The sequence below is a fragment of the Musca autumnalis genome, unplaced genomic scaffold (assembly GCF_047663935.1).
Source record: "Musca autumnalis isolate F117 unplaced genomic scaffold, ASM4766393v1 scaffold_5, whole genome shotgun sequence".
NCBI lineage: Eukaryota > Metazoa > Arthropoda > Insecta > Diptera > Muscidae > Musca > Musca autumnalis.
This window is the reverse complement of record NW_027412088.1, coordinates 87,494,218-87,519,995: the sequence shown is the minus strand read 5'-3', so window position 1 is coordinate 87,519,995 and position 25,778 is coordinate 87,494,218. Positions and strand designations below refer to the sequence as shown.

General features: G+C 33.9%; 1 protein-coding gene across 1 annotated transcript; it reads left to right on the top strand.

The window, feature by feature from the left end:
* Positions 1-1,689: 1,689 nt before the first annotated feature.
* On the top strand, positions 1,690-25,172 carry LOC141386683 (uncharacterized). The gene is made up of 3 exons (XM_073955603.1): positions 1,690-2,114; positions 2,183-2,453; positions 25,134-25,172. The coding sequence occupies exons 1-3, from the start codon at positions 1,792-1,794 to the stop codon at positions 25,170-25,172; spliced, it is 633 nt and encodes a 210-aa protein (XP_073811704.1). The 5' UTR covers positions 1,690-1,791.
* The last annotated feature ends 606 nt before the right edge of the window (positions 25,173-25,778 follow it).

Below are 25,778 nucleotides of genomic sequence, written 5' to 3'. Positions count from 1 at the left end.
CTCTCTGTGAGCATGTTCATTCATGTTCATAACTTAACATATGTATGCCCAATTAATTTCACAATATTGTGAAATTATTGATGGTGGTTGACAAATTTCGTATAAAAAGCAAATAATCTTAAATAAGATACAATGTATACCCAATTAATTTCACAAGTTTGTGAAATTATTGATGATGGTCAGGTTCGTTCGTCTTTTGAATTTCATAACGCTATGAGTTGAGATGAATGTCAGAGTTTCTCATATTGCAACAAAAACCCAAGAGTAAACATTAAGTGGCCATGAAATGATTCGTACAAATTCTTTCCATTGTTTTACTCCATGTTAGCGTACTGGTGATCGATACATTGACCAAAAATTTGATTTTTGTCAACGAGCATTAGGGCATTTGTTTACATTTAACAAATGTAAACAAATCTGCAGTATTCTATACTACAAGAATATTTCTTTGTTCGTAGGAATTCTTGCCCTTTGTGGGTATTACACAGTTTGAGTCTGCAATGCATGTGTTTATGTTGACCATCATGTGGAGGGGGATAGGGGGTCAAGTGTGATGTGGGGATTAGGTTGAAGGCGGATTTTGATTCTGGAATACAATCAATACTTTGATTCATTCAAATAATTATATATTGATGGGAATTGTTGAGAACATCATCAGTACTTAACAAGTCACGGATTATTCAACATCGCATTCCAAAATTCTAATTGCTTTTAAAAATGGCTAAATATACTTGCATTTATTGTGCTACTACTTTCAATGTTAAACGCGAGTTTTTAAAACACGTAAAAATGCATTGTAAAAATTGTGGTCAACTGTTTAGTAATTTTTATCAACTAAAATTTCACCAACTGACAAAACATGCCCAATCAAGTGAAACAAATATACATTTCATTAATCAACATCAAGTTTTAAGTGTTACCCAACAACAACAACCAACTGAATCATTTATTCAAAGCTCAGAACTTCAACAACATCAACAAGTTTATACTGGTATCCAACAACAACCAACTATTGCATCTAATCAAATCTCACAAATTCAACAACAACAAGCTTTAACTCTTTCTCAACAACAACCAACTGTAACATCTAATCAGAAACCAAAACAACAAGAACAACCAAATGTATCGCAGATGAATGCACCTAAAATAGACAAAATTAATCGGGCCGATAAGCTATGTGAAGAGTGCAACGTTACAGTGAAGAATATGATATCTCATATTCGAAGTGAGAATCATCGCAGTGTTGTTAGAAAAAATTTGGAAAAAAATATAAAAATTATAAAAAGTGCATTCAATCAGAACATTACTTGTTATGAAATTGAAAACACTAAAGACATAATATTACCCCGTGATTTTCTAAGAGACGCTAAAGACTCAATAATAAAATGTTTAAAATTTGAGTTGATTGAAAAAAATTGTATCAAAGTCAATATGGAGCTGCAGGGACAATATGTGAAGCCCACCGCTGTAAAAGAGAATCAGTCAAAATCTACAGAGTCGACAGCAACAGAACAAGTGTTTAATCACATATCAAAGACTGTAATCCTGTCCCTAGGTGATGATCTAGATGAAATCTTTACCAACCAAGAGAATGAACTTGTCGACAAATCAGACGAGTTTCAAGAAAGAGGTTCTGGTTGGGCCTTGGAAAAACTTTTAAAAATTGACATCAATATTAACAAAGTCAATTTAACTCGTGGGTCACAATTCATCCCAACACCAACAACATTGAGAACAAAACATGCATGCATAAACATTCAAAATAAAGATGAATATTGCTTTAAATGGTGTATGGTAGCGGCACTAAGTTTCCCGAGAACAATGAATGTCGATAGACCATCTACATATAAAGTCGATGTCAAGCAGGATGTCATCCGTCTCGATTCAGGAATAACATTAAACTTTATGGGTTTAAGTTTTCCATTGGCTCTAAAGGATGTAAAACAATTTGAAAAAGCCAACCCCGAAATCAGCATAAATGTTTACGGATATGAGCGATATTCCATTGAAGGTCCATACTACCTTACAAAGGAGGAAAAAAGACATCATATTAACCTGATTTTACTCAACGATGGGGATAAATTCCATTACATATGGATTAAGAACATGTCACGGTAATATATCAACATTTAATAATACTCAAATCATTGACTAATTAATTGTATATTTCTGTTAATTTCAGACTTTTATCGTCACAACTAAGTGCTCATGAACACGCAGTGTATATCTGCAACGGCTGCGCCCAACATTTTCATAAGGAGAAGGACCTCGATATTCACAAAAAGCAATGTGGAGGTGTAGTTTGCAGCATGCCCAAGACAAAGAAGGACGCGATACTCAAATTTGTAAACTACAAAAAGATGCTGAGGGTGGGCATTAGTATATATGCTGATGCTGAGAGCGTATTGAAACATAAGGAGCAGGAACCCAATAACATCGGAAAAACAGAGCAAGTAAAAGAGCACGTACCATGTGCTTTTAGTTATAATATAAAATGTAGTTTTGACTCTAGTTTAGATAAGTTCTTTACTTATACTGGCCCCGATGCGCCTAAAGTTTTCTTAGAAAATTTAATTAATGATTGCAAGTTTTTTTATAATAACTATTTGTCAAAAGTTAAACCAATGATTACATTAACACCCGAAGAAGAATTACACTTTAAAACAAGTGTCAGATGCCACATATGCGATGAACCGTTAGGTGGTGATAGAGTTCGTGATCATTGCCACCTAACTGGTAAATATCGCGGGCCTGCACATAATCGTTGTAATCTGCAGTATCAAATACCTAAATTCATCCCAATTTTTTTCCATAACTTCTCATCATATGACTGTCACCTTTTTATTAAAGAATTATCTAATTTTGGTGGAGATATAAAAGTAATTCCTCAAAATAAGGAACTTTATATATCCATGTCTTATTTCATTAATATGAAAGATGATGAGTCGAATAACACTACTAGCTCCAATAGTAGTGTTGTTGTAGGAGAAGAGGATGAAGAAGAATGGAGTGATGAGGGAGAGGATTCAGAGGAAGATGTAGGGGAGGAAAGACAATGTGAAAAAGACAAGAAGAAAAAGAAGAGACAAAACAGACTTGAACTACGTTTCCTGGACAGTTTTAGATTCATGCCTACAAGTTTAGACAAATTGGCGAAGAATTTGCCTAAAGACGATTTTCATGCGGTGAAATCATATTTCCCTAAGGAGAAAGATTTTACGCTCTTGACAAGGAAAGGTGTTTTTCCTTATGATTATCTTTCATCATTTGAAAAACTAAAAGATACCCAACTACCACCCATAGAAGAATTTTACAATAAAATGACAGATTCTGAATGTTCAGTAGAGGACTATAACCATGCAAAACAAGTTTGGTCACATTTTCGTTGTCAGACTTTGCAAGATTATATGGAGTTGTACCTGAAAACAGATGTCCTCTTACTAACAGACGTCTTTGAAAATTTTCGAGATGTCTGTATGAATATTCACAAATTAGATCCTTGTCAATATTTCACAGCTCCATCTCTATCTTGGGATGCAATGCTTCTCTGCACCAAGGTTGAGCTTGAGCTTTTTACAGATATAAATATGTACAATTTCTGTAAAAATGCTATTAGAGGTGGACTAACCCAGTGCTCCAATAGACATTCCGTAGCCAATAATGAAGATGTCCCCAATTATGATAAAAGCAAGCCAGAAGTAAACATATATTATTTGGACGTTAATAATTTATATGGAACAGCCATGACAAAACCTCTCCCAGAAAAAAATTTCAAGTGGGAAGAGGACTTGGAAATATTTAATGATCCTAATGTGATACAATTAATTCCAGATGATAATATAACTGGCTACATATTAGAGGTTGATCTCGATTACCCTCAGCATCTTCATGACAAACATAATGACTTACCCTTTTGTCCAGAAAACAAATGTGTTGGGGGGTCTAAAACTAAAAAGTTAATTGCGGACTTGACAGACAAAAAATCGTACACAATTCATTATTCTGCTTTAAAACAATGTTTGCAACATGGACTGATTCTTAAGAAAGTACATAGAGTTTTGTCATTTACACAACGTGCCTGGTTAGCTCCCTATATATTAAAGAATAATATGCATCGAGAAAATGCTAAAAATGCATTTGAAAAAGATTTTTTCAAATTGCTGAATAACTCGGTATACGGTAAGACTATGGAAAATATAGACAAGAGGAAAACTGTTAAAATTGTAACAGAGTGGGAGGACAAGAATAACAAGAAGAAAAGAAATGTAGCTAGCAAGCTAATTGCTAAACCCAATTTCCATAGTCTTTCTATATTTTCTGAAAATATGGTAGCTATCCAGATGCAAAACGTAAAAGTAAAATATGATAAACCATTATATTTAGGCTTTTGCGTGCTAGAAATATCAAAGCTGTTAATGTATGCTTTCCTTTATGACTTTCTGAAAGCAAAATTTGGCGACGCCTTTATTTTAAATTATATGGACACGGACTCTTTCATCATAACATTTAAAGGACTTAATCTATATAGGGTATTGACTTTGAAAGAAATAGAGGAAAGGTTTGACACATCAGACTTCTCACCCAACAATAAGTATGGTATTCCTCTCATTAATAAAAAGAAATTGGGTATGATGAAGGATGAAAATAACGGAAAAACCATGATTGAGTTTGTAGGTCTTCGTCCTAAAGTCTATGCTATCAAAGTAGTTGATAGCGACGATGTGAAGAAATCTAAGGGTGTTAAAAAATCCGTAATAAAAAAATATACAATAGATACATATAGAGAATGCTTATATGATAAAAAGGTTTTGTATGACACAATGTATACATTTAGGTCAAGACAGCATACTATAACCACAGACAAAATTACAAAAATATCTCTAAGCCATCAAGACGACAAACGTTTTATAAGAGAAGATGGTATAAGTACATATGCTTGGGGCCACTATAAACTAAACAATATAAATGAGGATTTAAACACGGATAATTTAGATTCACCTGTCCCAATGGACATTGATTAAAATGTAAATATATTAAATTAAGGAATAAAATAAATTAAGGATTAAAATCTAATGTATAAATATTGGTTAGTAATTGCCTTACTGCTAGTATTTAAACATATTATCATTAAAATTTCAGCATTATTTTCATGTTACTTTTTAGAAATTACACATGGTATTTGTACTAATCTTTTTTATCAATGTTTTACTAAATAACAATATATTATTAATAATAATACTAACTTTACACATAAAAACCATTATTTTTACTAATTATCTATGTACTATTACAAACTACATACATTTATAACGTTTTTTGAAAAAATAAAACAATACTTTTTATAATTGAAATTACAAAACAATGTGTTTTATTTCATTATTGAGTTTACATGATATAATGGTAAGTATGCAAAGAACTTATACTATTTTTCGAACGATTCCAGTCAATGGAACATACTCCACCAGACGATCATGGATAATTAAGCAATATGCTGAGGTATTTTGAGGAATTGGTGTATTGGTTTCAAATTGAATTTTTAAATCGATGGGTCCATTCTTCACAGTTTCGTTTTGATTACTGATATCAATAACAGCAATTGGGTTGTCTTTAAAACTTGCATATGTGAGAAGTGGTTGTGGTTCCCTCATATAATACGATTGTTGAAACTTGGCATACATGTCATAGAGTACTGCATAACGATTTTCTCCAAACTTTAGATTCAAATCATCATATGGATAAGTTTCAGAGTTCAAGTGAACTTTAATGTTTTGAAGTTCACAGTGTTGTAGCTTGTTGTCTCTTTCAAATATCAAAGCAACGTATCGAGGTCTTTCATGATTGGCAGACAATTTAACACTCCAGCTGTGTTGTCTTCCACCAGCAAAAGTTGGATTAAAGTAGCAATCCCAGCTGCGGAAAGCTATCGGTAAAGTTTTTCCATCCTTGATTGTTTTCAAGAAATTGATTTTTCTATAGTCTGACAAATGAATGTGTTGTACTTTCCAAACAATGTTTGTAATGGTGAGTTGAATTTCTTCGTTTTCAGTAGTTGAATAACATACATTTTTATCGTTGGCGCTTCTCAAGAGAATCAGGTCATGTTTACTGTTGCAAATTACTTTATTAAAGTCCTCTGCAAAGCCCAGTAGACGATTCAAGGGAACACAAAAATTGAATGAGCTTGTATTAACGTCACCATCTGGAGCCCATCCTGCATTACTCATAACCTTGCTTTCGGATTCACTTAGAGAAATCCAATTTTTAACTTTTGTTGTGGTACCCAGATAACGAGTACGATCAATTTCAATTCCATTTAGTTCATAGCGAATTTCATCAAACATGTAACCCACACAGTTATTCCTTAGTTTAGCATTCTGCGAAACACCCCCCTTTGAGTTTTTCAAATTTCCTTCAATGTATAGATAGCTCTCCGATGGTAGTATGTAAAGATCTTGATTTTGTATACTTATACGAATTTCATCGTTATTTTTAAATGATTGAATATATGGAACATAGCTATGGTAGTCTCTCTTCACAATATTCTCGTCAGAGAGTGGGCGCTCATTAATATCGAGTATTTCAGACATTTGGTTTGACTTTTAATTTTATAAGCTTTAAAAATTCTTTATTTTCCTTGCTGAGAGGAGGTCTTGACGGTTTGGCTCCTTGATGATGAATGTGTTTTGGTGTTTGTTTATGGGTGTATTTATTGTAAATAATCATGGCTGACTGGGTCTTATATGAATTCGTAGCGTAATTTCTTCTCCTCTAAAGTTTATCAAGCGGCCTTCTTGATCTAATATGAGTATCTCCAGATGACTTATTTCTTTGACGTTCACCGGCAAATAAATGAGATTCATCGGTCTCTCTGCCAATTTATAGCCTGGAGGGACGTCAAGAGCGAATTCGTGCAGAATATGAGCAGGCGACCCATTCATGAATGAGCCGGTAACAATATTGCAATGTATTTGTATGGCATTGACCTTTAAAATGTTAACTGGAAGGTTTGAAATGTGCTTTTTGCCAGGTTCCAAAACTTTTCCGGTGAAACCAAAGAGTTTTGCAATGGATTTTTCTTTATCAAAGTATATGGGATCATGAGAGGATAAGATCTCTATCTGTAGCGTATTATTGTTGGCTTTAATCTCAATAGATCTGTTAATGTGGATTGCTCTATACTGTGTCTCCAAGTAGTGAGCAATGTCTTGTAGTTCATATGATCCTATGGGTATCTTTATAATTTTGTCTCCGATATGGAAGAGATTGTTATCATTATCAACATTTGGAATGGAATTGTAGGATTGAAAATCTATTAAACAACACTCATAACTACCCTCTCCCAATTCAATAGGAGGTGAATAGTTTGAGTGTAAAATTGATGATTTACCCGTCAAAGTAAACGTTGTTGACATTGTAAGATTCTTTCTAGTAATAAGTAAAACATCAAATATACATATGTTTATATAAGGGTTTTATTTATTTTATTAAAATTATTTAAATGTGTTAAGTTTACAATACATTTGTCTTATCTATCCAGGAATTATGCTTGTTTGAAAATCCCAGCCATTTAACAAAGACTTTATCACCCTTTGTTTTTAATATTTTTTCTACTAAGTATGTGTTGGGATATTTTGTGGGTAAAAGTTCTTCTTTATAGAAACATCCATGTATGGGATTTCCTTCGTAGTCTTCTAGTAAATAAGTAGCAGGGTTGGTTAATCGTATTCCTCTTATTTTGAATATTTCTGTAGTCCAATTTGGTGTATACCCCTTTTCAAATTGATGTTTATATTTGCTGATCCGTACATGATCACCAGCACGAAGATTTTGCCTCTTAAAGATTTTTATGTGGTTATATACAGTTTTTAACAACATCTGCTCATTCGATGAGTTTACTTGAATAGGTGCCATTTTTATTGTTCGATGACGAGTTTTGTTGTATTGATCAACCAGGCCTCTATAAATATCAATCCATTGATAATTTCCATTGTAGCTAAACTCCTTCCACATCATACCTTTTAGAGTTCTATTGAAGCGTTCAACAATTGAGGCTTTCAAGACACTGTATGTAGAGTAGTGGTTTATTGAATGTTTCTGCATTAATTTTTTAAATTCCTTGTTGAAAAATTCTTTTCCATCATCGGTTTGCAAATTCTTTGGAATTCTTCCATCTTTCAAAATTTTTTCAAATGCTCTATATACTTCTGTTGCTGTTTTTGTTTTAAGTGCTTCGCACCAGGCAAATTTCGAAAAGGTGTCGATAACAGTAAGCATAAATCTGTATCCCCTGTTTGTTTTGGAATAGTTGCCCATTTCAACTAAATCAGCTTGCCAAAGGTCATCGATCCCCTTTGTAATAACCCTACGTCTTTTAAAATTTCTTCGTGCTTGAGAGTGGAGTTCGTTTACCAATCCTCGCTTTTCCATTATTCAAGTTTTGGGGGATATATTAGAGCAATTGAGTTGAATGGAGGTTGAGATAAGACTTTAAAAATTTCCTTATGTGATTGTTTGAGATGGGATATTTCTTCTCTTAGTTGAGTACACTCCTGAATGATATTTTGGTTTAATACTTCTTGTATGTGCTTGATTTGTGAATGTATGTATGCTTGGTTGACCGCATCCGTTCCTTCTGTTGGGGGTGCAACGTTCCTAATTTTTTTATTTTGCACGTCAAGGTTGTTATCTTCGTCAATATTAATTCCCAGTATTCTCGAAACATTTTCTCTTACTTCTATTGAGTGGGTTTTTGGATTATAATGATGACCAAACTTGTCAACAGTCATAGGTTGATTGTTTCCTTTAAAGTTTACTTAATAGATTATGTTGCCTTCTCGCAGTTCTTCGATAATCGAAACAATCTCATTAGTATGATTATTGTTTCCGGCTTGTTGTGATGCCATCAACAGCTTTAATCGTTCTACCAACTCGTTAGGATCGTCCCAGTATATATAGTTGGGTTTACTTGGACTTAGTGTCATTAAGCCTTTGCCACTGTGAGTATCCCCCATTAACTTTTTAATTATCCGCTTATATTTTTGTCCTTTGTTCCCCTTGATTCTACCATTAGGGTCATAGTTTATTTTAAATGCATTTGAGTCCAACAAGATTGTTTTATATATGTCGAGTTCTGTAGGATCATATTTTTTGGGGTTTTGATAAAATAAGAGTTCAAATAGTCCTGGTGTAAATGCCCAATTTTTATTTCCAATCGTAATCTTTTCATCGCTGATTTTCAGTGGTTTATCTCCAAACATCCATTCACCATTTTCATCTTTATGCGGTCCATATACTGTATCTAGTTTTTTATTTTTCTTCAAGAGTGTTAGACTAATAAGATCGTCTTCATCATCCTCATTTTCTGAATAAAATGTGTCATCTTTTGAGGTGTTGTAAGTATCATCATTTTGTGAATAATCTCCTTTATCCTCTTTCCCCTCCAATATACTTGGCTCAAGCTTAATCTCCGCTTTATATTTTTTAAAGGGTGTACTCGCTACAAAAGATTCTCTAAATGAATCCATATTCTCCTTCTTGGGTGCAATCATTTTGGTTGCATTCTCAGTTGAAAGCTTTAGTAGTTTGTTTATGGGTTCTGTTAATGGTTTAAAAGTGTTTGTCAATTCAGTAGTTTTAGCATCTTCGCCCATTTTAATGCTTTGAAATTTTCTTTTCAAAACATTTTTGGACTTTACAAGTCGTTTCAACATTGCTTCCTCCATGGTTGCAGGTGTACTAATGTAAATATACTATATAACATCTTTTAAATAATATTATGGTTGAATAAATGTATGAAAGCCTTTCCGATATCTCCCAGAGTGAATTTCATCATCTTTAGAAATCGTCAGAAATCCATACTTTTCTTTCCAGCATTCATGACACATGTCTTTGAAGATATCAAAACTCATGTCACATCCAACATGATCGTTGTATATGTGTTTTAAATTCAGATCGTCTTGTTTAAACATGATTATCATATTGGCATTATCACGCAACAAATGCTTTGGGATACGGGTGTATGTTTGACATAAGTAAAATGAGTCAACATTCTTATGTCGTCCCATACTAAAGTAGTTTTTAATATTGTTCTGTTTATCACACGCTACATCGTCAAAAATCATGATTGAGTTTGGTTTTATTTCATCTGGTTGTATAACATCATCATTATTGGTGAATGTAAACAATCCCATCCCTTTTACAGAGGAAATCAGTTTCTTTAGGTACTCATATGTCGGTTGATATAGCGATTTTGAATAAATGTAAACATTTTCAAATTTTAATCCATTTGGGCTTTCAATCAAACTAAGCATAACATTCGTCTTTCCACAGTTTGATGGACCCACTATTAATGCTCGTATAGTATTGGGTAACAAAGTACTATGTCGAGGGGTTTTCTTTTGTATAAAGTCCCCATTTCGTACTGTAATTTTAGCTTGTTGCTCAACTAATCTCATGTTTACAACTAATGATTAGTATAAGAACACATGACTATTTATAATATATAATCAATTTACATATATCTTTTGTTTAGAACCTGTAAAAAAAAAGTATAAAATGATTGTTTACAACGCAAATCGATTTATTAGAAAGAAAGCCGTTAAAGGAGGAGGACTTGTAAATAAGTTGATAAACTCTCTTCCAGTCGAACTTCATCTACCAGGTTATCAATTTTGTGGCCCAGGTACAAAGCTAAGAAAACGTATACAAAGAGGAGATCAAGGTGTTAATCCACTGGATGCTGCTTGTAGAAAACACGATATTGCTTATTCCCAGAACAAAGATATTGAACAACGTCATATTGCTGATCGTGAACTAACTGAACGAGCTTGGGAACGAGTAAAATCAAAGGATAGTAGCATTGGAGAAAAAATAAACGCATATCTTGTAACTAATATAATGAAGGCAAAGACAAAGCTTGGAATGGGGATGGGTAATAAGAAACCCAAACAATTGATAGGACAACAAATTTTTAAAAATGCTATAAAGAATGCAACAGATTCCCTTAAAAGCGTTAAACCAACTGATATTAATGCTGCCATCAAAATAGCAAGGAAAGAAATACAAAAGACATTCCGAGGAAAAAAGTCAAAGGTGGTTATACCAAGAGTAATAAGGGTACCCAAAAGGGGAGGATTTCTTCCTCTCATACCTATTCTAACTGGGTTGGGAGCGTTGGGTGCATTAGCTTCGGGCAGTTCAGCGATAACCAATGCAGTTTTGAATGCTAAAAAAGCCAAAGAAGAGTTGCAAGAGCAGACCAGACACAACAAAACCATAGAAGCTATAGCTATGGGTAAAGGTCTCTATCTCAAACCATACAAAAAAGGCTATGGAATTTATGTTGATGAAAATGAAACGCCAAAAAACTAATAAAACAGCTACCCAAAGGTCCACTTGCCGATACACATATAAATACCTTTGGAAAGAAATACATACCTCACTTTAGAGGTGTTTATATGCGAGATAAACTACCTAAAAAGCCTTATCGAATCGAATGTGGTGTCGTAAATTTGGATATTGACAGTGGGCCTGGCACACATTGGGTGGCATATTATAAGAATAATAATATCATCGACTATTACGATAGTTTTGGCAATCTTCAACCTCCAGCTGAAATTTTACGTTACTTGGGATCAGCTACAACATATAATTATAAACGAGATCAACGTTTCAATACATACAACTGTGGTCATCTTTGCTTAAAATTTTTGTTGCAAATGAGCAAGATGTTATAAATAAAATACACCAACAACAAAATTACTCACTACAGTCTAATACAACTTATCCAAGATGTCGTACCTAATCCAAAGATCGGATGTCGCATTTGCCGACTTTCAATATTGTTATGGAAATGATAAAACCATTTTCATGAAGGAGCTCTCATTTATGTGTGGAACTTCTGTTATTCCGAATCATTTTTTGTTTCGACCACCTTATAGTGCAAAGGAGCTTGATGGAGAAGCACTCAGAACAATCAACTACACCAAAGCATATGTGAATGGATTAGACTGGACCGATGGAGAAATCTGCTACAATGATATCGAGGATGTTCTCTCACCATTAAACAACTATCAATACGTTTTTGTAAATGGGAAAGAAAAGAAATGCTTTTTGGAAAACTATCTTCAAACTAATATTGTTAATTTAGAAAGTAATATGAATCTTAGAACTCGTCAAGATTATTTCACCAACTGTCCAATACATATAGATTCTAAGTATAAATGTGCTGTTAATAATGTATTTAAGATATTTGTTTTCATTGAACAGAAATGGTATTATATTCGTGATATAATACAAGATGGATTGTAAAAACCAAAACATAAAATAAAGATTATAAATAAAACAACAAAGATCTGAGTGTTTTAATTTTTCTCAAATTTTATTCATAGAAGTGCAAGCAATGAATGTGAACAATAATACTAATATTGTTTAAAACTCTCTGGTGCCGCAAACATCTAGACCAATTTCAGGGAGGATATCATCTAAAATATCTTGATTGATGGGAATATTGTTTGTATAAAGTCTTCTCATTAGCGGGCAGCTGTATGACATTCGTAAATGCTCTGCAACAGGACAGTCAGCTTCTTCCCATTGATGGATAAATAATTCACAAAAATAACATCTGGTCAAATCTCCTATACCAATATAATAAAATCCAACTGCAGCCATCGTCTTTGTATCTGGATACGGTAATGGCCAACCATTGAAGGTTTTTAAACGCTCGTCTTCCCTATTAAGCGCAGACATCTTTCTAACTAAAGTACTATTTTCATACTGAAACCTCTATCCCCCCAAATTTAAATAAGAAGCCACAGAAACTTTAAATTTTATAAAAATTCTTTATTTTTGTTTAATACGGTGGATAATAAAATGTTGGAATTTCCAATTGTTTTAACTCTAATTTATATACATCTGCTCCGCTGGAATCTTTCAGGGTAGATTTTGTGATAGCATATCCTCCACCAGCTAATTGTTTCACATGTTCGTCTCCTAGTGAAAGAAATCTTGTTGGCAAGTAAAGAATAGAGTCATTTATCCTCAATACAATTCTCTCCCCATATTTTGTTTTGCTCTTGAATGCTCCGGTGATGATGTAATCCTTGTTGTCCTCCATATCCTTCAAAGGAATTATTGATTTGATGTTGAAGGAATTGAAGAAAGTAATTAAATCTCCGCTCGCCATGTCTTCACTTGTACTTTAACTTTTATACTGTGAATCTTATTTTCGAATTTTTGCTTTTTATACGAAATTTGTCAACCACCATCAATAATTTCACAATATTGTGAAATTAATTGGGCATACATATGTTAAGTTATGAACATGAATGAACATGCTCACAGAGAGACTGGCGGACGGACGGAAAAATCCACTTTGATTACGATCATGATTCGGCATGCTTACGGACAGACATATATTGAAATGTATTTTGTTTACATTAGCGATCAAATGTGGTTCTCTCTCAACTTCTCGGTCTGGCTCCCTCCCACACATATACAGGAGGTAAAATATGCAACATTGTTTCATATTTTGCTTCACACATACAGGAGGTAAAATATGCAACATTGTTTCATATTTTGCCTCGCTTATATTTTAATGCTTACATATGTATGTATTCTTGGTTATATTGGTTATATATATACAGGTTAAGTGTGGTTCTCTCTCAACTTCTCGCTCTGGTCTGGTTAAATGTGGTTCTCTCCTCAAATCTCGGTCTCGCTCTCTACAGCACATATACAGGAGGTAAAATATAGCTTACTCCTACACACAGGAGGTAAAATATGCAACATTGTTTCATATTTTGCTTCACACAAACAGGAGGTAAAATATGCAACATTGTTTCATATTTTGCTTCACACATACAGGAGGTAAAATATGCAACATTGTTTCATATTTTGCTTCACACATACAGGAGGTAAAATATGCAACATTGTTTCATATTTTGCCTCGCTTATATTTAAACGCTTACATATGTATGTATGTATTCTTGATTATATTATCGAAAAAATGTGGATCTCTCTCAAATTCTCGAGCTCTCTCCCCCCGTCCGTTCATATAGGTGGCTTAGTCTATCATATTTCTTGTAATTTTTTGTTGTTTTAACCCACTGTGCAGTTAAATTTAACCCTCGCTCTCCAAATACTCTCTCTCACACACACACACACACACACACTCTCTCTCTCCCTCTCTCTCTCTCTCTCACACACACACACACTCTCTCTCTCACACACACACACACACACAGACAGGAGGTAAAAAGGTATCAAATTACTGATCCAGAACCGGCATTACCCCTCTACTGACAGTGTTTCAGTTAGCACCCACCTTTGTAAGAATATCAGTCATTCACTCATCACTTAGCAATTTAAGATAAATTCATATTTTCTTAAAACAAAATCTTAAAAAACATTGTCTATTTCTATAAACATAAATCATGTTTTAATTTGCTTTTGTCGTTACGCCCAAAACATGTCTCGCTTTTCATACTTAAAGTCTATGTTCGGGAGTCAATATTTTTCTTAAAACATTTAATTTTCAAAATACATTTTCATGTCATGTAACATAGAAATGAAAAGTACATGGGGCCAAGAAAGAGAAAAGGCGCACATGTACACAAACAGCAGCAACAATGAACACTTATTTTCAACATGTAAATGTCTGATTGTATTTTCACAAGAGATGAGAAGGAAAGAATTGAAACTTTTGTTGTTGTTCTTGTAGCCGTTCATGTTATACTTTCCGTGTACATTGAGCACATGCTGAATTCGCTACAAAAAGGAGGAAAAAGGGAAAGGGGATGTCGACCAAAAAATAGTTTATAACGAGAAAAAGCCGATGTAAAAAACTGAAGCTCAATACACAGCCCATTAATCGTCTTCAGTGACAATAAAATAGTAATCCTTATAGGACATTGTTGCTGTTTAATTGTTCTATGTGTATCTTCTCTGCAGTAGCCTTCACAAAATCAACATTATCCGGTATACATTGTTACTGTCGTACAAGTAGGCGTATGTTTTTGCAAATGCTCTTTTTGCTTTTATAGTTTTCGATATGTCATTGTACAATGTCCTGAAGTATCCTGTTTTTTTTTTTTTTTTTAAAATTGTGATTAGTTGACAGAAGGCGGGTGTTACGGTACAAACTAATCTAGAGAAAACACTTTTTGTTAAAAAACCATGTCAATGCAATTTCGATAAACATTAGCTAGTTCAAAGAAGAGTGGCTATTTGACACTTACATAAGAAATTTCCATTTTAATGGTCAGTTTGTATTGTGAGGGAGGTGGGCAGCGTTGCCAGTATTTTTTAGTCTCTTTTCCCCAACTTGTCCAAAACTTTTCCCCAAAATTCCCCAGATTTCATTGAATTTCCTCAAAAAAATCCCCAAAATTTTTTTAACAAATACAGTCGAAATCGCTTATAGCGTCGGTCAAGGGACCGACCGAAATCGGACGCTATAAGCGATAGTCGTTATAAACAATATTTATAAAAAGAGGTGAACTTAAATTATGTAAAGTGATTTTGGGTATAGATGCGTTGTTTTATTAAGTAAATATAAACTTCAATTCAAATGCCTTAAAAACAAAATAATAGGAATAACAATATTAAATTAATTCTTCAGCAGATATTTTACGTTAATATAGGATATTGTTCTATATAAAATTATTTTAGCTTGGGCTTTTGAATTCCAACATAAGTTTTAAATTTAACACAGATCTGAGTTTTGAAAGAGTTTCCAAAACATGTTTTTTGCTTATAACAACTTCTGAGTAAATACAGTTTTGAAGAGTTTCTACAGCTAAACACGCCTCTGGCACCAACGGTTTCCGGCAATGCGATTTTAATGTTTTTAGTACACCTCGGTCCATGGGTTGTAAACCAAATGTGTCATTGGGTGGCACAAATTCAAGCTTAATTGATTTGAGACCGCCTACATGTGAGTCGTTATTTAGCTGTCAAATCCCACCTTCAAACATGTTGTGCATATGTTTAGTATTTTCAAAATATTTAGACACATTTTTTTCTTTGTATGGTTCGACGTTATAACCGATAGCAAAATTTAAATGTTTCTCAAAAAACCGACGTTACAACCGATATGACGTTATAAGCGATGACGTTATAAGCGATATTTATTTGTGTGGAATATAAAGGGCAGAAATTCGGGACTTTCGGATTTCGTCGTTATAAGCGATATGACGTTATAAGCGATTTCGACTGTAATTACAAAAAACCAAAAGTAGTTTTATTTTACTATTGAAATTCATATCATTAAACTTGTAAAGTATTCTATATCACTTTCAACTGATTCAGAATCATTAGTCTCATTTGATTTATATAAATTTGTGTAATGAAAGAGTTGTAAAATTTTTTAGGTGAGTCAACATTTCTGCAATAAATGGAGTTGTTAGAAAATTGATTATTTATTCTAGTAACTCCTACTGCATTTTATTTCTGAATATGGTTCAAAATAGAAGACTCTTTCTACATAAGAACTACTTGCTGGAACGGAAAGCATATTTAATACCATCTTCAAATTACGAATGATAATTTTCTCCATTGCGATTCGTCAACATCCGTGGAGATTTTTGTGTTGACAACTGGTTTTAAAAAGGTTCGTATAGAGCTAAAATTGTGTTGACCCAGTGAATTGCATATTTGTAGGCATCAAAATTAAAGCCTAGATCCATGGCTCCTCATGGTACGTATGCCGAGTCGTTTTCGATCAATTCCAGTATTTTTTCAATATCTTCTTTATTTTTTATACAAATGATTTCAATATTCGAGTACACAGGGAAAAATGCATATTAGAAATGTGCATCGGTTTGAAAACTTAAATTAAGGCCCGTTCTTAGGCCATGTTTATATTATGGTCTTTTGTATTTGAAATATAAGCAATGGAATTGACATTTGAAACCCAGAGGGTTTGCTAAATCCGGTTACATACACTGTGCAACACGAAAATTATTAACCATATTCTGACACCACAGTGTGATAGAACACCAAAAATGAGAAGACACGTGTCTCGCCGTTTTTCCTTATCTCATCAATTTTCGCGGTTATAGGCCTCCAAAGGTTTGAGGCTTTGATGTAAAAAGGGCCATTTAGTCAGGACTATATCTTCCAAACCGTAAGGAAATTTCAATTTATCTCAGAGGCAAAGTTGTAGCTCTTGTCTTAAAGAACAAAAATTGTGAACACATATAACCCATCAAACTTCATCTGCAAAGTCAAAATCGCCATGGTAAAATTTCTTTTAAAAATTTTCTCAAGTTTTGTTATACAGCTTTCAAACCGATCAAATTTGAAGCAAGCAACCACTACAAAAATGTACCTTAGATCTCAATAAACATCTTTCTAGAATGTACGAACTATGTAGAAACGGATCTTAATGGTCAAAATAGCAAAACAATTGGGATTTTTATCCTCTTTTCTACGATTCTGCTCCATAGATATTAAACCGTTCAAAATTCAGGAAAACAATCAACCACAATAGTGTAGCAAAGGCTTCAGTAAACAACTTTCTGGAATATGCGAAATGTCTATGAACGGTTCTTAATGGTAAAAATAGCAAAAATCTTTTGAAAATATACAATTTTTATACTTTTTTCTCTGACTCTGTTCCAAAGATACAGTTAACCACAAAAATGTACCTAAGATTTCAATATACAACTTTTTAGAACATATAAAGATTCTAGGAATGATTCTTAGGGCTGAAATTCACGAACAATTAACTTTTTTTAACATTCCCCTGCTCAGGTTTGGAAATAACAAACTGTTAAAAACTCAAGGAAATTTGAAAGGTTTGTTATTTACGGACCTGAACAGGAAAGAATGATCTAAAATAGTCGAATTTTGAGCTTGAAGAATCGTTCCTAGAATCTTCATTTGTTCTAGAAACTTGTTTGTTGAAATCTAAGGTAAATTTTTGTAGTTGACTGTATCCCTAATTTTTGGGCGGTTGCGTATCTTTGGACCAGAGTCGGAGAAAAATGTATAAAAATTGGATATTTTCAAAAGATTTTTGCTATTTTTACAATTAAGAGCCGTTCATAGACATTTCGCATATTCCAGAAAGTTGTTTATAGAAGCCTTTGCTATTTTGACCATTAAGATCCGTTTCTACAGAGTTCGTATATTCTAGAAAGATGTTTATTGACATCTAAGGTAAATTTTTGTAGTTGGTTGCTTGCTTCAAATTTGATCGGTTTGAAAGCTGTATAACAAAACTTGAGAAAATTTTTAAAAGAAATTTTACCATGGCGATTTTGACTTTGCAGATGAAGTTTGATGGGTTATATGTGTTCACAATTTTTGTTCTTTAAGACAAGAGCTACAACTTTGCCTCTGAGATAAATTGAAATTTCCTTACGGTTTGGAAGATATAGTCCTGACTAAATGGCCCTTTTTACATCAAAGCCTCAAACCTTTGGAGGCCTATAACCGCGAAAGTTGATGAGATAGGGATGAGATAGGGCGAGACACGTGTCTTCTCATTTTTGGTGTTCTATCACACTGTGAAGTCAGAATATGGTTAATAAAACATGACTCAAAAAATTACACACAGTGATATAAACGTACTATTATGTATTTTCTTTAAAATCCCTTTTTGTTAAACCTTAATTTAAGAAAAATAAGGAATAAAGTTCGCATTACCAGAGATTACATCTTCCATTCCATTTTAAGGAAAACAGTCTGTATACATCAAATTTACTAAAATTTTACTTGTTTTTGAGCGCACTTTAAATTTTAAAAGGAACACAAAGTTCATTTTAATTTATCGGACACTTATTATTAAAGCAAACTTGTAGGAATAAAAAACGGGTTATCTGTCCGACATTTAACCACAAAAAGGATATTATAACAGGCCTAAGAATATTTATCTCTTTTATAATCGGATACATGAATGTTAAATAAAGTTTAATTTCATCATTGCCCATCAATCCAGAAACCATTTCTGCAGTTAAGTCCTCTTCAGCAGTAGAAATGATGGAAAATGTTATTTCAATTCAACCCACTCTTCTAGTACGCTGTCAGTCGTCAAACCGCATGGTAACACTTCAAATCTGTCATAAATTATTACAGCTGCGACCAGTTAGTATATGATGCATGTTATTTGTGCGTCACGCGAGCTCTACTGATATTCACGTACTGAAATTAAAAAAGATCCGATAATGTGAAGTAACTAGCCAAAAATGAAATTCCCCAAAAATCCCCAAATATTTTTCAGATTTCCTCAACATTTACCCAATTCCCCAAGTCGAAATTTTTTTCCCCATTTCAAATAAAAATTCCCCATTTTGGGGAAAAATCCCCAATACTGACAACGCTGGTATAGGTCCATGTTTAGGTATAGCTCCCATATAAACGTACCTCTAGATTTTTCGCAATTTTGACGATTTTACAGGCGTGGTATAAGAGGAATAACTTAGCGGGTGGCAGATGGGGCCAGGTGGACTCTTTTTAGTCGTAAATTAGAGACTATCCACTGCATATAAAAAACAATTTCGATACTCACAAATGCTCACAACATTAGTAAAACTCAACAAAAAATAATAGTAATTATATTAAAAATAGCAGAAATTTAATATAATTAAGAAATTATTTTTAATGAAGTTAGAAAACGAATTATGAATTTATTTTTTCGTTAAAACATTGTCAATTAGAGTTGTGTAGTTCGCGAACGAACTACTACTACTCTCCTGAAGGAACGACTGAACTAGATCACTCGAAGTCGTTCTTTATAGTTCAGCCAAAGAACGAAAAAATGTCAGCTGTTTCAATAAATAAATACAATAAATAACAAGTAAAAAAGCGTTAAGTTCGGCCGGGCCTAACTTTTCATACCCTCCACCATAAAATACTCTGAACTAAAATGGAGTAATTAGTTTTCATTCCTGTCCCCAACTTTAAGTGGGTACGTTAAAATGTCAGATAATGTACATAAAATGTTTCATTCGGTAGGCTCTTTTTATGGTGCCTATATCTAATTATGTATTTTAACAATTTTTGGTGGGCTAGAAATTGGGAGGTACCGTTATATAGGGATTATAATAAAACATGGACCTATGTTGACAGCTTTTGATGGGAGCTTTTAATGTCAAATAACTCCTTATTCGGTTAAAAATAGTAGCTAGAATCCTCAAAATACCGTAAATCGGTGCATAACGTGGGAACATTAACAGCTAGTTCGGAGGTATGTGGGCTATACGAAAATATGAACTTAAATTAACAATTTTTGTTGGCTTTTAAATTTCAAATTAGAGAAAGTTCGTCCAAAAAATAAAGCTAAGGTACGGAAAATCGGGAGGTTTGTTTTGTGGCTATACCAAAACATGGACCTACGTTCGGTTAAACATTTTAGGTAAAATCCTCAAACTACTAAAAATCGGGAAGTATCGTTATATTGGGGCTATGTTGAAAATTGTTGATGCAGATGTGTGGTGACCTCTACAACCTTCAAATGTCAAATTACAGTTAGTTCGGTTAAAAATTTTAGCTAAAATTGCCAATTACTGAAAATTGGGAGGTACCGTTATATGGGAACTATGTATATCCGAACATGGACCTATGTTGACAATTTTTTATGGAGAGGTGTTGTGACCACTAAGAACTTCAAATGTCAAATTACTGCTAGTTCGGTTCAATATTGTAGTTAAAATCATAAAATTACTGAAAATCGGGAGGTACTTTTATATGGGAGCTTTATCAATACATCGACCTTTCTTGACAATTTTTGGTGGAGAGGTGTGGTGACCACTAAGAATTTAGAATGTCAAATGTTCAAATTACAGATAATTCGGTTAAAACTTGTAGGTAAAATTCTCAAAATACCGAAAATCCATTATATGGGGATACTGAAATCCGTTATACCGAGGTACCGTTATATGGGGCTATACCAAAACATGGACCTACGTTCATAATTATTTCGAATTTAGTTTTTTTTTTTTATCAAATTATAGCCAATTCGGTCTACAAATGTGAATTTAAACGTCAAAATACCTGAAATCGGGCGATAACGTTAAAAGGGGGATATTCCAAAACGTGGATCTATGACCACAACTTTTGTTATATAAGTTTATTGACGCTTAATAACCCTAAATGTCAAATTATAGATAAATCGGTCTGAAAATGTAGCTAAAAATGTCAAAATACCGTAAATCGGGGGGTACCGTTATATGGGGGATATACCAAAACGTGGACCTATGTCCACAACTTTTGTTATATAAGTTTAGTGACGCTTAAGAGCCCTAGATGTCAAATTAGAGCTAAATCGGTCTGAAAATTTGGCTAAACACGTCAAAATACAGTAAATCGGGGGGTACCGTTATATGGGGGCTATACCAAAACGTGGACCTATGTCCACAAGTTTTGTTATATAAGTTTACTGACACTTAAAAACCCTAAATGTCAAATTATTGCTAAATCGGTCTGAAAATGTAGCTAAAAACGTCAAAATACCGTAAATCGGGGGGTACCGTTATATGGGGGCTATACTAAAACGTGGACCGATATAGCCCATCATCGAACTTGACGCATTTTCCCAAAATTTCAGCGTCCTATCTCCATTTTTGTGGATGCTAGAGTGATTACCACAGACGGACGGACGGAAGGTGCACTGTGCTCAACATTATAAGGAGGCGATACAGTCAATCCATTGTCCTAATTTGAACTTCTATATCTCAATAACGGTAACAACTACGAAGATATCATTAAAGCCAATCTTGTAGAGAATTTTCATAACTACAAAATTTTTTTAGTCCTAATTCGGTAGGACTTGCGGTTTCCAAGCGAAATCGTGAAAACCTAAAAAGCACCTAAAAATGTCAACTTGAATCGCGATTTATTTAAAAATCGTTCCGCGATTTTTTTTTTTTTTTTGTTTTCTGACTTTTCTCATCTACATATGAACATTGTAGTTTCAGAATCCGCAAAAACTTCCCGGGTTTAACGACAAGTAAAAAGTCGTTAAGTTCGACCGTGCCGAACTTTTTATACCCTCCACCATAAAAAAGTCTTAATTAAAATGGAATAATTAGGGTCCTTTCACAATTTTAGGTGTAACAACTTTTCGACAAGGGTGAGTATATTAAAAACCCCGAAGGACAGATGCGCCGTGAGTCGAACTTCCGCGTTATGGCGTGATGAAGTTTTTGCAAGAGTGTTATCTAATCTAAAAAATGTGTTCAGCTAGGTGAAAGGTACCACCTACGGGGCTATATCAAAGAGTCAACCAATCTTTACATTTTTTGGCGGAAAAGTTTTATAGCTGCAGGGAACTTCAAGAGTCAAATTGAGGGTAGTTTCATCAAAACAATGTAGACCCTCAAAAATGGACGAATTTTAGTGAAGAAAATTGTAGCTAAAATTCTCAATATACCAAAAATCGGGAGGTACCGATATATGGCGGCTATACCAAAACATGGACCTATATTGACGATGTTTCTTGGAGATGTTTCATGACCACTAAGAACCTCAAAAGTCAAATTACAGCTAGTTCGGTTAAAAATTGTAACTTAAATGCTCAAAATACCGAAAATCGGGAGGTATGGTTATAAGGGGGCCATACCAAAACATGGACCTATATTGACGATGTTTGGTGGAGATGTTTCATGACCACTGAGAACCTCAAATGTCAAATTGCAGGTAGTTCGGTTAAAAATTGTAGCTAAAATTCTCTAAATACCGAAAATCGGGAGGCACCGATATATGGGGGCTATACCAAAACATGGACCTATGTTGACGATGTTTCGTGGAGATGTTTCATGACCACTGAGAACCTAAAATGTCAAATTGCAGATAGTTCGGTTAAAAATTGTGGCTAAAATTCTCAAAATACCGAAAATCGGGGGGTACCGTTATATGGGGACTATACCAAACTTGGACCTATGTTGACGATATTTCGTGGAGATGTTTCATGACCACTGAGAACCTAAAATGTCAAATTGCAGGTAGTTCGGTTAAAAATTCTCAAAATACCGAAAATCGGGAGGTACCGTTATATGGGGACTATACCAAAACATGGACCTATGGCCATATCCTTTGGGATATAAGTTTGTTGATCACTAGGAACCCTAAGTGCCAAATTATAGCTTATTCGGTTTGCAAATGTGGCGAAGAACCTCAGAATACCTCAAATCCGGAGGTACCGTTATATGGGGGCTATACCAAAGAGTGCACCGATATAGCCCATCTTTGAACTTGACCTGCCTATGGAAAAAAGACCCTCGCGTGCAAACTTTCAGCACTCTATCTCAATTATTGCGGACGCTAGAGTGATTACAACAGACGGACAGACGGACATGGCTAGATCGTCTTAGAATTTTATCCTGATCAAGAATATATATACTTTATAGGGTCGCAAATGATTAGTTCGATGTGTTACAAACGGAATGACAAACTTAATATACCCTCCATACTATGGTGGATGGTATAAAAACACACTCAAATTTGGTGGCGTTTCTTACACAATCATTTTCTTATGGACATACATAAACAGACTCTTAATATTTTTCAACAAAAAATTCAGAAAGAAGATTAAGTTAGTAAGTCTTTCAGACGAAGAAAAAAATCTACCACAAAATGTTCGTGGTTTCCTTCGAAGAAATCGTGACAAAGGGTTTTTATTGAGCTTGTATTTTGTTGCTATTTTCCAATGTAAGGTTCAGCAGAATACATATTGATACGCATATTTCTTCATATTTATGTTCTGTTGTTGAGTATTAAATTCGAAGGGTGCCCTTTTTACATAATATGTTAGGAAAAATCAACAGATTAGCCTATGTGGGCCCAATTATACGACAAAGTTAAAAATTTGGCCACATTTTATTAATTTTAACGGTATAGGAATTTACCCTCGGAGTCGACCCGGAGCCAATGCACAGTGGATCCACTTGTAGTGGCCAAAAATATTTAGAGTGTAAAAATCAAGCCAATGCGCCGGTTACAGCTTTGTGCTGCTGCGAAGAGTGTTTTAAGAAACCACGAGCGTAACATTCTCCCCCCTTTCCCCTCTGGAGGGGGTAAACCGTTAGAATTTTTTTACGCTGTTAATACAAAATTACATGAACAAAGCTCCCGATTATCTTATGATGCAAAAATTGGCTTGGGGAAACAAAACAATCTCCAAAACAACATAACGTCCAACCAATTTAGCGGATTAAAAAAAAAAACAAAATGTTTGTCTGAAAATTGGTAAAATTTTTGATATAGATCTTATAGCATTCTTCCTGGAAGGCAAGTACCGCCAACGTGGGACACATTTGGATGAAGATTTCTTCATCTTGCCTCTAATGCCAGTTACGTTAATGTACGTGGTCAGATACCCGAGTTATACGCTAATATATCCATAGAAACCCTATTCTAGGGCAACTTCAGTCAGCGACCCACCATTTATAGTCTGGCACTAGATGGAAGCTGAGTTTAATACTGAATAATCTTAAACCCATGACCTACTTTAGAAAATTATTCTCGAGGTGGGCACTGGTGGGCATAATGACTAAAACCTTAGGTCAAATTTAAGTATGTTATCGAATTGGCTTACAAAGTACACTAAGAAAATGTGCAGTTTACTAGAATTCCACAACACGCTAAAACACTATTTTTTAATGAAAATTAAGCTATTACCTTCTCCTTCAAAATCCACTATAATATTTTGCTATACGTATTAGTTTCGCGATATTTTGAATATATTTACTTGCACATAACATATAGTTTGTACTCACAACAAAAAATATTAGTCAAATGTTCCGACTTTTGAAGCTATTCTTAAGAAGATCGCGTTCGAATAAAACAAAAACTAATATATTTTGAAAAAAGTCCATGTCAGAGTTGCCAGCTGTTGTACCAAAATTTTGACATTCATTTTTTATTTTTGGCCAATGTGTGGATCCACTGTGCAATGTCGTGAAAAAAATTGGTCTAGAGTCGGAGTCGATCCAAAAATACCTCGACTCTGAAACCCTGCTCCATACTACTAAGGGTACCATTAAGTGGAAGCTAATTCAAAACGTGGGCCGATATATCTCACTATCGAATACTTTGTGATCCAAAATGCCAAAAGCTTATAATGCAAATTAAATTGTAGTATTTATAGCATTTATCTATTAAATGACTTAAAATTCCCTTCCTCCCAACAGCAACAACAACAGCAACATTGGTTCCTTACGATGTTGTAGCTACATAGTGCAATTTTCTGCCCGTTGCTGATGTTCTTTTAGAATTTTGCATAAAAATTTATATTAAATGCTATTTATGCAAATATTTTATGCAAAAGTAAACATTGCAACAATATTAAGTCATGAATCTTTTGAAAGTTTGTCAGTGTGATGATGAGCTCACACATCCATACATGCAAAAACTTTCCGTCTGAATGTCTGCCTGTTTATTTGCAAATATAGTGTTTGCCTATGGACAACGAGCAAAAGTTAACATTCACAGTGTTTTGAAAACAAAATAATAATTTTTTAAGTTGGATAAATGTTTATTGATAATACAATAATTTGCTCTACAATCGAATATATTTATATATGATATATCAGCCCTGTCAAAATAGACCATGAATTAGCAAAAATTCCCACAATGCTGAATTATGGTGGAGAACTAGGGTTTGCAACGTCCTAAAAGCCCCCATCGATCCCATGTGTACAAAAAAGTATTCGGTGTCAAAGGTCAAGGTATAATCAAAAAGTTACTTGAGTAAATATTGTAGACAAAAAAAGTAGGTACAAGTTTGTTCTTTAAAATGTTTCCTAGAAGGAACCATTCTTGAGATATAGCCGTTC